General features: G+C 42.4%; 1 protein-coding gene across 1 annotated transcript in view; it reads left to right on the top strand.

The window, feature by feature from the left end:
• cacna1ba (calcium channel, voltage-dependent, N type, alpha 1B subunit, a) overlaps positions 1-12222 on the top strand; it is a 171496-nt gene that overhangs the window by 140230 nt on the left and 19044 nt on the right. Inside the window, exons 38-43 of the mRNA XM_061259522.1 lie at positions 967-1058; positions 2240-2390; positions 3218-3345; positions 7079-7175; positions 9579-9684; positions 11155-11262. Of these exons, the coding sequence (XP_061115506.1) occupies positions 967-1058; positions 2240-2390; positions 3218-3345; positions 7079-7175; positions 9579-9684; positions 11155-11262 (682 nt within the window). The remainder of the gene's footprint in view (positions 1-966; positions 1059-2239; positions 2391-3217; positions 3346-7078; positions 7176-9578; positions 9685-11154; positions 11263-12222) is intronic.

Genomic DNA, 12222 nt, shown 5'->3' with positions numbered 1-12222 from the left:
CGTGATCGCTCCGTGACTGCAGTTATGTGAGTGCTCATAGAAGCTATCCTCTGAATTGAATGCTCAACGACAATGTACGCTGTCAATAGACTAGCGTAGAGCAGTAAATCAACGGTAATGGCTTCTTTTTTTCAATAATAAAACAGCGGCCTATTCAGGATGCTATTTAATCAGGAATTGGCACTGTCTGAGCTCCAAACCTCAAACTCCAGTACCCTTCAAAACACAACTGAAAGCCAAGGTAGTTATGAACTCCCGTTTTAGATTTTCAGCCCATTTTAGCTCCAGGAACTGGCTCATCTTCAGGCCTATAAACATGTCAGACATGATGAAGTCCAAATGAAGGGTGATGACAGTAATTGTGATAACCTGTACAGTCGTGCCATCTGGACCTCTGTTCTGTGTTGGAAACCTTTTTTAATGCAGTGTCCATGAGATGAAAGCGTGAACGTGGGGGCCACATTTGGCGAAGCCATCGGGCAGTGTTAATAACGCAGCGAGCATCAGGCAGTGTTAATAACGCAGCCAGTTGCCAGATAGAGCCTGGCCGTTGGGCAGTTTTAATAATTGATTGGTGATTTCGATTCTGTTTATGGTACCTCGGGGTGGTCTCGCTTTGTCACTTAGAAGCGCTCGTGTGGTCCCATGGTCCCTTGGGCTGGCTTTGAACTCAGTGGGTCCAAGCTTGCCATCTCCTCACCATTCTCTGCCACTCATCCAGTCTCTCACTATAATAATAATAATAATAATAATAATAATAATAATAATCATAATCATAATCATAATCATAATAATAATAATGAATAATCATAATAATACTTTGAACAATTAACTAGGGTCATAGGTCACTGTTTTTTCTCTAGATGTTGCAGGTAGCTACACATTTTGGATCCAGGTTTATGTAGCATTTACTCTCTTTTTGCATCTTTCTCTCTCTCTCTCTCTCTCTCTCTCTCTCTCTCTCAGGTGTTTGGTAATATTGAACTCAATGAGGATACGGGAATCAATCACCATAACAACTTCCAAACCTTCCTTCAGGCTCTGATGCTGCTGTTCAGGTAAAGGCCAGAGCCACACCCGTTACTGTTGTGCCATTCCTTACAGACCGGTATCCTGGCATCTCCAGGCAGGATGCATTTCACATACTGCAAGCTTCTGTAAGGCAGGACCAGAGAGAGGGACTGTAATGATGTTTAGTAGAGGTGGTCTAACAAATTACTTGCACCATTCCTTGAAAATCCTTACTTACTTGTTATTCAATACCAATCAATTGTTTTAGCAATCGTTTCAATTTGTCGTTCACTTGCAAATACATCTTTAAAGCATCCAAATTTCAAATTCAACAATAATCTACATGTCACATCAGGAGAAGCATATACATATAAGTATTTACAAAATGTCATAATCAGTTCATGTTACATCAGAGATTGCTTAATTATGGGACAGTAAGTCCATGTCCATGTGTTTACCCATGTGTATCCCATTCATTTAGACGAGGCAACAAATCGCTCGGAGCATATGTGTCAGACAAACATGTTTACAACACATGAGGACTGGTTCACATCCCCTTTAGCTAAGAACCTGCTGCTCTTCACAGAGGCGTTTTCCCAATGTCAGTTCAGAGACTTCAGCGATGAGTAATCGCTTTAGCTACAGATGCGCCCAAGCCATTGCTGCTTGTTTTTCAAATTTGTGACTTTTTTTTTTTTTTTTGCGAGGTGTAGTTTTCTAATGTTCCCTATGACACACCCTGGATCAGCAGCAACCTTCCATTGAGTTTTGTGTTATGGTCTCTCTTTCCGAGTATGTCTGTGTTTTTCCTCTACTGTCTGTATATATTTACCTATCTGTATATTCTAGATCAGTGGTTCTTAACCTTATTGGAGGTACTGAACCCTGCAAGCTTCATCAGTGCATTCACCGAACCCTTCGTAATTGGAAAAATAAAATATGATTTCTTCAAAACATAGGTATATATTTTATTGGAAAAGAAATTATATACCTATGCTTTTATCGAACCCCCTGGGGTTCGATCGAACCCAGTTTAAGAACCACTGTTCTAGATAGTTTAGGTTTTGTCCATATGTCCAGTTCTGTCTGTCTGATGAGCTGTTCTATCTGTCTGTATCTATGGCCTCTGTGTTTCTGGCTGTCTGTTTTTGTCTGTGTTGATGTGCTTTTGTCCGTGTCCGTTTCCGTTTGTCTGACGGCGTGTCCGTCTTGCTGCTCTTTCCTGCAGGAGTGCCACGGGGGAGGCCTGGCATGAGATAATGCTGTCGTGTCTGAGTAAGCGCCGTTGTGACGAGCGGTCAGGCGCCATTGGCGAGGAGTGCGGCAACGACTTTGCCTATTTCTACTTCGTCTCCTTCATCTTCCTCTGCTCCTTTCTGGTCAGTCCCAGTCCCCAAAATGGTTGTGTCATTCTTACACTGCAAGCTACAGATTGCATGCACACAGTGTAAGCTGTAATCAACAGGTAGTATTTCTCCCCCAGCTTGGGGTCACAAATTGAACCTCTTGAAAATCCATGAAAACCCACCAAGAGGAGCACTTGAGCGTGTGTGCACTCCACAAATGTAGTCACTTGTGAGCCAAACATACTTTTTTTTAAACTAAAGGCCAAATGCACATGTTAATCATACGGGAGAGCTACTATATCACTTATTGATAATAGCTATATCGTGTGTGGGCAGCTATCCTGAAAATATATTGAACAAAGCACAATTTTAAACATATTGGAGTGGAGTTTAAATTAAAAATGTGCTACTCTCAGATATGGAAATATATGTTACTACTGCTCGAAGTCTGCATTTATTATATTTTGCGCTGTATTCCAGTTGCACAATGGGTAATGCAATGAAAAGTTTACTTTGACCTACCCTTAGGGGGGATAATGTAACCTCTGCCCCAGTGATAGTAAGATAACATATTCCTGGATTGAAACTTAAGGTTTAGGCTATAGACTGTGCTCATGCAAAGTCACTCAGAAGCCTTTAAAGTGAATGGATTTTAAAAGGATGCTAATGTATTGGCTTCCAAAAGTCTTTGCTTTCCACGTCAAAAACCTGTGATTTCTTGAAAGCACACTGGCACTGATGAAGCGTGACAGCTCCATACATTTTACAGGCCCTCACTCACAACCAATCACACAAAAATGGAGGTGCCTATCCCCTCAACCCTGTTAGTTATAGATTCCCCTTGGTTCCTGGTCCCACAGATGCTGAATCTCTTTGTGGCTGTCATTATGGATAACTTTGAGTACCTGACCCGGGACTCCTCAATACTGGGGCCTCACCACCTGGACGAATTCATCCGTGTCTGGGCGGAGTATGACCCCGCAGCCTGGTACGTGGTCTTCTCCTCCACACCCTCTATGACTCTGACAGCAGTGTGAGCCGGTAATGTGTTTCCTGGTGCTCCAGTCTTGGGGTTTTTGAAATCTGAGAAATCTCTATTTTGAGGTTTGTGTAAAATATACAGTGGATTTTTCTTATTAGGGACCTGCTTTGACTGAAGCACTTTTTTCTGTTTTATCTTTCTTTAAAAGATACAGGAGCAGTAGACTGGAAGTAAGCAATACTGCCATGTAAACACATTTAGCTTGTGCGGTAGACGTTCTTCCCATGAGGGGAACATGCTTTTAAGGATAAACCACCAGCAGTGCAGACTTGCTTATATTTCCACTGATGAAACCTTACTCTCTCAGAACTCCAAGAGCTATGTCATCTCATATCAATGTTAAATCTACTGTATGGTCATTTCACTGCACAGTATGCATTACATGCTTTACTATGCCCGTCAGAAATCCACCTCCTTGAATATGATACCATTTATCCTATGGTAGCTCTATTCCTTGTGTCTTTTTGCAGGATTAAGTACTACAGTACCCATAATCCCTTCTACTGAGTTGTGATATGAGTAAATCTGATCCACTCTCTAATTCCTTTCAGCATGCTTCTGAAATTATTATAAATTGGTTCAATCCTGTAAACCAATAAGGTTAATTCACAGGTTGTCACCATTTACTGCACAGCTCATGAACAAAATTGAAAACAAAAATCATCATAACAAGATGAACATTATCATAATTGCATTAGCTCACTATAAATTAGCTGACTATCTTCTGCCTTCTCTCTGGGATTTTCTGTGCTTTGAATTTACATTTGTCTAAAATAATACAACTTCCCGAACCCTGAAAAAGTAATTGGTCAGTACACATACAAATAAATAGCTTACAGCATATTAGCAGCTTGCACCCTGGAGCTGGAGTCGGTGGAGGATGGTGATTCTAATTAAGATTGTCTTGCGTATCTTTGGTGGAAGAGCCTTCAGACACACCTATAACAGTGTATATATTCAGAGTGCGGAAAACGACATTGAAGAAATTAATGAAATAAATGCAACCCTATTAGCTGAAACATGGAAGACACTCAGCGTCTGAACTACAGTGAGCAATACGCTCTTCTTTCATGGCTAGAGAATGAAATATTAATCGTATGATGATATGAGCTCATCCCTCTATGCTTGGAGACCACTCAGTTTTAATGGCGTTTTAAATGGGCTTCTCTATATCAACATGAAGGGGGGGTACTGTAATTTTTATTGTTCATTTATGCTCCATTGTCAGTGTCCTGTACTTATGTACCGTGACTCATATTTAACTAAAGAAGCCTCTGCAGCAGTCATACAGTATCACCTGATGTCCTTCAGGAATTGTGACAGGCCTACCCACCTCCTGTATTCCAGAAAGGTCCTTATACTATATACAGTACGTTTATCACAATAGATTAATCACACACCAGCGCAGGTGTGTTATTTTGAAAATTCTGAATCACTGGAGATTGAATTATTTTCCATTTTCAACAGCTTTCAATTGGTTTCCAGGGTTTTTTCATCTTAGGGGTAATTTAGAAAGCATAAAGCGTATACAGTGGTGTGCAAAAATGTTGGCATCCTGGGTCAAGAAGTGATTTTTTACAGTTGCAGTAATTTTTTACATTTTCAAAATAATAAAAACTGGTTTTGGAACGCTGTCAGTTAGTACCTTATAACTCCTCTGGTAACTATAACAGCTTATAAACACTTCCTGTAGCCAGCTAAGAGTCTTTCAATCCTTGCTTTTGGAATTTTTCCCCATTCTTCTTGGCAGAACTCATCTAGCACAGAAATATTCTTCAGCCTCCTTGCATGTTTGAGATCTCTCCACAGATTTCAATAATATTCAAGTCTGGTGACTCCGGTAGCCATTACAAAATGTTCTGAGCATTCCCTTACCAGGTCTTGGGCCATTCTGTCTGAAATCGTTCTTGGTCTTCCAGCCTTCCTGCTTTGACTTCAACTTTTCTATTTATCTTCCATTTTGTAATAATGTTTCTGACAGTGGAAATAGGTAGTTTGAAACATTGAGAGAGGTTTTTGTAGCCTTCTCATTCTTGGAAATTAACCATCTTCATTCTGAAATCCTTGGACTACTATTTAGAGGAACCCATGGTTTTTAACACCAGACAGAACATCAACTGCAGTTAGATACTTTAGAAGGCATGGACTAACTTCAGAATAAAATGTTCAGCTCTGGAATCATACTCACCTTACTCATTGAAGCCCTAACAAGTAAATCACCTGGGTCCAGACCTTAGCAATGATCTTTTTAAAAAAGTAACAAAGAATAATACAAAAGGGTACCCAAACCTTTGCACAGGGCCCTTTTCATTTTTTTATCATTTATAAACTTTGCAGAAAGGTCTCATGTACCATTTTGAGTTCAGGTTTGCTTTCGATCACGTACATATTCATTATAACAGACATTTAAACCACTGTATTTTGTGCGGCAGATGTGAAAATCTTCCTCTGAGTAGTCTTACGGCTGCCACTTATTGAAATGTTATTATATGTTCCAACACAAAAAGGAAAATGGTTTTAACATGTCAAAACAGCTGCATGCACACTGCAGCTAGTGCATTTCCATACAAAGTGTGTAATGTACAGTGAGCTCGTCTTGCGAGCCACCTCAGCTACTCCTGAGAGTAACCAAAGGGTCCTGTCTTACCGTTTGGGAACCACTGATTCAGGGTGGATTCTTGTCATATAATCATGCTGTCTGTGCACCTTCATTGAGGGTTATAACTTATAAGCTCTGTTTTTGCTCACTTGAAACTGTCCTGTTTTAAACCTGCTTGTTCTTTTTGCAGTGGGCGGATTGTCTATAAGGATATGTACAATCTGTTGCGCATTATCTCTCCTCCCCTTGGCTTAGGAAAGAACTGCCCTAATAGGGTGGCCTACAAGGTTTGCAACCCCCCCCCCCCCCCCCCATGCATAACCTCCACTAGGGGCGCTGTTGACGAATGTCCCCAGAGACCTTACTGAATGGCTGTGCTAATACTACCTCACACATGACGCACTCAAGCCTTCAGTTCTCATCTGATTGTGGCGGTGATGCCTAACCTGAAGCAAAGCTTACAAAGCTACAATTTGAGCAGCCACACCTTGCCAGCTCTGGACCCTCAACCAACCAGCCACATTTACAGTACAGACCCAATTTTTAATTACTCTTCTGTATTAATTGGCATTTTACATTTAATGCAATGGTGTACTCAATTATATATGTAGCTATGTGCATATAAATTATATTTGCATTTGTGAGCCAAAATTTGAGAAACGTTGGCTTCGTAAATTTGAGGAAAGTTGGCTTCGTAAGATTTGTTTTGGCATCTCTGGCAATTACCTGCCAGTGTCTCCCTGCATGCAATAGCAGGCATCCTCACAAAGACAGAGCCATCTCCTGTCCTCGTGTATCACACACTCAGAGTTTGTCTCCTCTGCCATTACCATTTCTTTCTCTCCCAGGGTACAGAACATTCTCCCTCCTCCAGTTGAATTCTGGGATACATCCCTGCCCTAAAAAGGTCAAGGATGGCATCCATATCCATGTCTCTCACCTGGAAATCTAAATAACTAAGATTTCTGTTTCTACTGTTTTTTTTATTATTTATTTTACCTCCTCTCTACTTTTCCCTCTCTCTCTCTCTATCTCTGCTATCAAATTCTTTGCTTTTGGTTTTCGCTCCCCACCGCGAAGCGGCCGCATCAAGTACCTCGATATGTACGAGATGCTGCTGCACTTGTCCCCTCCCTTAGGTTTGGGAAAGAAATGTCCGCCAAGAGTCGCCTACAAGGTAGCCTTCCTTTAAAAACCCCCCACCTCCCTCGTGTGCTTCCGCTGTCCTCCTGTTGGCTAGTCATCCAGCCGATTTCTGTGCTCTGCTGTGGCGGTGTTTGTTTCTTTATGTTTGGTTGTTGTTGTTGTTTTTCCTCTGTTCTGATTTGTTGGTTGTGGTTCCCTTGCTCTCTCTGGGCTGCCGTACACTCCACTGTTGAACGGGGAAGACCCATTTAGACAGGCTAAGATAGGGATGGGACAAAGTGGGTTCATAATAATCTGATAAAGACGTTACTAAACTCAAAGTTAAGACTTTACTACTGTATACAGTTCAGTTTTATCTGCATCACCGCACCCACCCCAGATGCACACATACACACACAGAGTAAATATGTCAATCTGGTCCATTGTGGGGCAGTGGAAGAGTTTGTACTATATTGTTGTGATTATAGTTGATTACTGTGATATTGTTGTGATTAGCTAAGGATTTCTGTTGCATAGCCGATAATTATTGTGATGGTTAGCGTTCATAATACAGCTGATGCATGCTGCAATACAGTGTACGTGTTGCGATGCCACTGATGATTATTGTGATATAGCTGATGATTATTGTGATATAGTTGATTGTTGTTGTGACGTAGCCGATTACTCTTGCGATACAGCTGATGATTGTTGTGATATAGCTGATGATTATCGTGATATAGTCGATTGCTGTTGTGACACAGCCGATTACTCCTGTGATACAGCTGATGACTGCAGTGATTAATGTGATGCACTTGATGTTTACTGCATCTTTCTGCTCTCCCAAAAGTAAATGAGTAAAATGTGAGGTGTGAAGATAGGCACAGCTGCAGCCCCGCTCCTCTTTCCTTCAGGGGTAGCAATAACCCCATTACCCGGCCTGGAGAAGCTGGTTTCTGTATTTGCATTAATCTGTCCTCCTCTCCTCCGCCCGCTTGTTTCAAAATCCTCCTTTTGAAGTTTTTTGGGGGCTTTTCTTTTTGTTTGTCTTCTGGGTTCTTTCTATAATGCAGTGTTTCAGCCAAAGCTCATTCTTTCCCTCTCAGTGGGGACTGCTCTCCCTCTACTCCCCTGCTCATTCTCAGTCCTTTCATTAATGTGACCGCAGTGCTGCTAGCGCATGTCTGTGTGTGCATGAACATGTGCGCGTTCAAAAATGTATGTTTGTGCGTGTGTGTGTGCATGTGTGTGCTCCTGTGTATCCTGTATCCAATTATCTCCCTCCTTTTTCATTACCCACTATTATCTCTGTGATCTGCACTGCCACAGGCAGGAGATAGGTACACGCAAGCTGCTGGTGCACATAGCGCTCAAGTTTATCAATTATAAATAAAGCCAATTATAAATAAAACGCAAACTTGTGTGGCGCGTTCTTTACTGAATGCAGAGCTGCATGCCATTTTAAGCATTTTCTCTGGCTGATCTGTGAACAGTGGCCCCTCTGCCTGAGCATGTTCCACTTGTGCTGTCCAGTGGCAGTGTGTGCATGCAAATTCGGTCTGTCCGTGAAAACTGTCTGGCACAATGGCTTCACGTGCATGCACACATACTGTATGGACACACAAGCCTACACACACACACACACACACACACACTCACACACACGCACACATGCGCAAATAAATCTCACACACTGTTATGCCCTGAATGCAATCATTTATTTTTATTTTTGTATTCTTTTTTGCAATGCTAAATATTTGGGGGGGAACATTTTGTTTGCTGCTATGAAACTCTGCTGTTAGCCCCCTGGGTGTTTTGACCATGTCACATGTTTGGCACAGGGTTAGCAATCCTTTATATAATGCTGACCCAGCGCAGGACAAGCAATTCTCACTGGCTTAGGAGCAGCTGCACAGAATTCTGATGAGGGCGTGTAAAATGCCATGAATGAAAAGAGCTGGATTGTCCTAAAAGCATATAATAACCATGTTAGACAATAACAGCTCTACAATAGCACATCTACAGTTACTATGCAGTTGCACAGCAGTTGTAGAATAGTGCAGTACTATAATATGCATAATACTATTGGTATGTAAAGGTCTTACTATACAGTGGTCAATACAGATGTCATTAGGAATAGGGAGTGGGGGTGGGACTGGCAGGCCCCAATCATTTTCCTTCCATTTGGGAGTTGGATGAGTCTAATTGGCTATAACCAAGTTAGCATTAACTCCTCAAACAACATGGCAGAGCCTCAGATCTCGAGCGCTGAAACTGCAGTGCAGGGTTTGGGGTTTGAGAGATCTCAACTCTCTACCTCCCAGCAGGTCAGCAGCACACAAGATGGCACCTCAAAAAGTGGTTGATGGTGTTGAATTGATGCTCTGTGCTGAGGGTTTTCTAACGGCCATGCCCTGCACCCTTACACCCTTACTCTGCCCATCCCCACCGTCCTCAGCGGCTGGTGAAGATGAACATGCCCATCGCAGACGACAACACGGTCCACTTCACCTCCACGCTCATGGCCTTAATCCGCACCGCCCTGGAGATCAAGCTAGCTTCCGGTGAGTCCCCCCTCTTCCTTATCTCAATGTCCTTCTGCTCATTTGCTACGGGTTCTGCATCCGTGCCTTGTTCCCTGTTCCTTTAATCTCATGTCTCGTGGTTTTCTGTGACTTTGCCTCATCCCATGAACCATCCTAGAGGAGCCGAGGATCAACATCAAACTGAAAAGCACCATGCAATTAGTTGAGCCATTGTAGAAAGCTATTTTTGTATGGACGTGAATGAAGTGGCAGCCTGTAGCCTAGTGGCCAAGGTACATGACTGTTACCCGGAAGGTCGGTGGTTAGTGTAGCTACGATAAGATCTGCGCAGCTGTTGGGTCGTTGAGTAAGGCCCATAAACCTGCAGTGCTCCAGGGGGGATTGTCTCCTGCTTAGTCGAATCAACTGTATGTGGCCTCGGATAAAAGCCTCAGCTAAATAACAAATTGTGAAGTGAAATGCAAATTTGCCTCTTGAGTAGATTGAGCTCCGGATTAGCCTCTCTGATCTTCAGGGTTGCCATATGTGTGGGGAAAGATGATTCCAAGGGCTCAAACTGACAGGGACCCTGAAGAAATGGAACATAGGATTTTCTGAGGTGGTCTGGGGTGGTGGGGACCAATGTGACGTCTTTTCTTATCACAGCTGTTTTCAAGTCAGTTCAGTTTCTGCTTCAAGATTCTTGTTCCGGTTCTGCAAATGAGGCCCTTTGTACGTTGGTCCCTTTTGGACTCGTTAGAGAGCCCGGCTTTCAGGAAGCCACTGCCATATGCTTCTCACCCGCTTCAGTGCCCACTTCCTGTCTGATGACACTCAGGAATTCTGTTTATTTCCGACGTCCAATACTGCAGGAAATTATAATGGTGCAGCAGGCTGCTTGAGCATAAAGAACACTCTTTTTGTTGAATTAATATTTTACATCTTAGATATAAATTTTACAGTAAATAAGACAAGCAGAAATATTTGAAACCATTTTGTTGTTTGCATTTTGTGATTCACTCACATAAAATGGGGTGTTTCAAAGAGTACCCAATTTGTGTTTGTGCAATATCGTAGGGCAACAGATCAAAATATGTACAGAACATTGTAGTTTTGAAATATTAATATGTATTGAATAATTGAAAAATGACTGAACTAATGTATAAAAAATGCCTTACAGGATTATTACCTTTACATTTTAGGGCAATCTGTAAGCATAATGATACCAGTGCAAGGTACAGTTCAGAAATTGCACAGCCAAAAAGAGTAGTAGTAACTGATCTGGGTGCAGCACTGAAATAAGTGCAGAAAATAGCGACTGATCTGGGTACAGCGCTGAAATAAGTTCAGAGAATAGTAACTGATCTGTATACAGCGCTGAAATAAGTGCAGAGAATAGTAACGGATCTGGGTAAAGTGCAGTGAAATAAGAACAGTAACGTATCTGGGTAAAAGACCGCGGCTGTTCTACAGTAGCTGTGTGAACCCTGATTCTCGGTCTCTCTGCAGGGATGGTGGCCCAGCGTCTGTCTGATGCTGATCTGAAGAAGGAGCTTTCCACTGTCTGGCCAAGCCTTTCCAAAAAGACCCTGGACCTGCTGGTGACGCCGCACAAACGTAAGCTTTTCCAGGGAACCATTTCACTGACCTGGGATTAGTTTATTGATATTTAGGAAACAATTCCCTTCGTCACACAATACCAACCCTACAACATGTTCACTTACATTTGCTAATTTGGCAGATACTATTTCCCAAACTGACTTACAAAGCCATTGTGACAACACCAAATCTAAATAACAAAGATAAGCAGAGTTTAACAGTTTAACAGTGCTATAGGTCTTTTAACGTGTGGTGCAGCAGTACACAAGCGAATGAAGAAATATATTCACTCTGTTTCTCATGAGAATTGTAGAGCTACCGCAATAAAGATAGATAGTACCACAGAATCCTTTTGAATGGTTTTTTGGAATACTGTAGCTAGGCTCTGATTGGTTAGGTTACGGTAAACGTATCATTTCCCGACATGAAGCGGTTTGCAGGGCTGTGTCCCAGAGGACCGGCTCTTCTGCAGGCTGCTGGGATGTGGCAGTGCTCTGGACCCGTGCCAGCTCTGCTGTTTCTGTGGCCCCGCCCAGCTCTATCCCGCCACATACTGTAGGGCTCCGTGAGGCCTGGGCGCTGCGATGTAATCTTCACAGTGAGAGCAGTCTCTGGTGCCCTCCCCCCAAAAAAAACTCCCACATGCCCCCGACCCTGTAATCCTCTCAGAATCCGAGCCTGCGTTTGCACAAACACCATTAATCTGCTGCAGCCCTGGCTAGCCCCTCCCATGACTTCCCAGCAACCCTACAGTTTATGCTGCTACACTAACACAAGGGGTGTATGTCTATTGACACCTAGTGGCCACAAACAGTTATCTCATCAAAGTGGAAAATAACAAAAATCTGCAATTTCTTTCTCATGGAAGGGGTGTCACTAGAATTTTCCCCCATCAGGCAGTACATCACCCTATATTTGTAGTGCAGTTAATCTTTGTTAAAATTCACATTAAATGGAAGAATGTTTTACAGCACAATG

The sequence above is a fragment of the Conger conger genome, chromosome 11 (genome assembly GCF_963514075.1).
Source record: "Conger conger chromosome 11, fConCon1.1, whole genome shotgun sequence".
NCBI classification, from domain to species: domain Eukaryota; kingdom Metazoa; phylum Chordata; class Actinopteri; order Anguilliformes; family Congridae; genus Conger; species Conger conger.
Note: the sequence above shows the minus strand (reverse complement) of the source record. Positions and strands in the feature narration are given on the sequence as shown.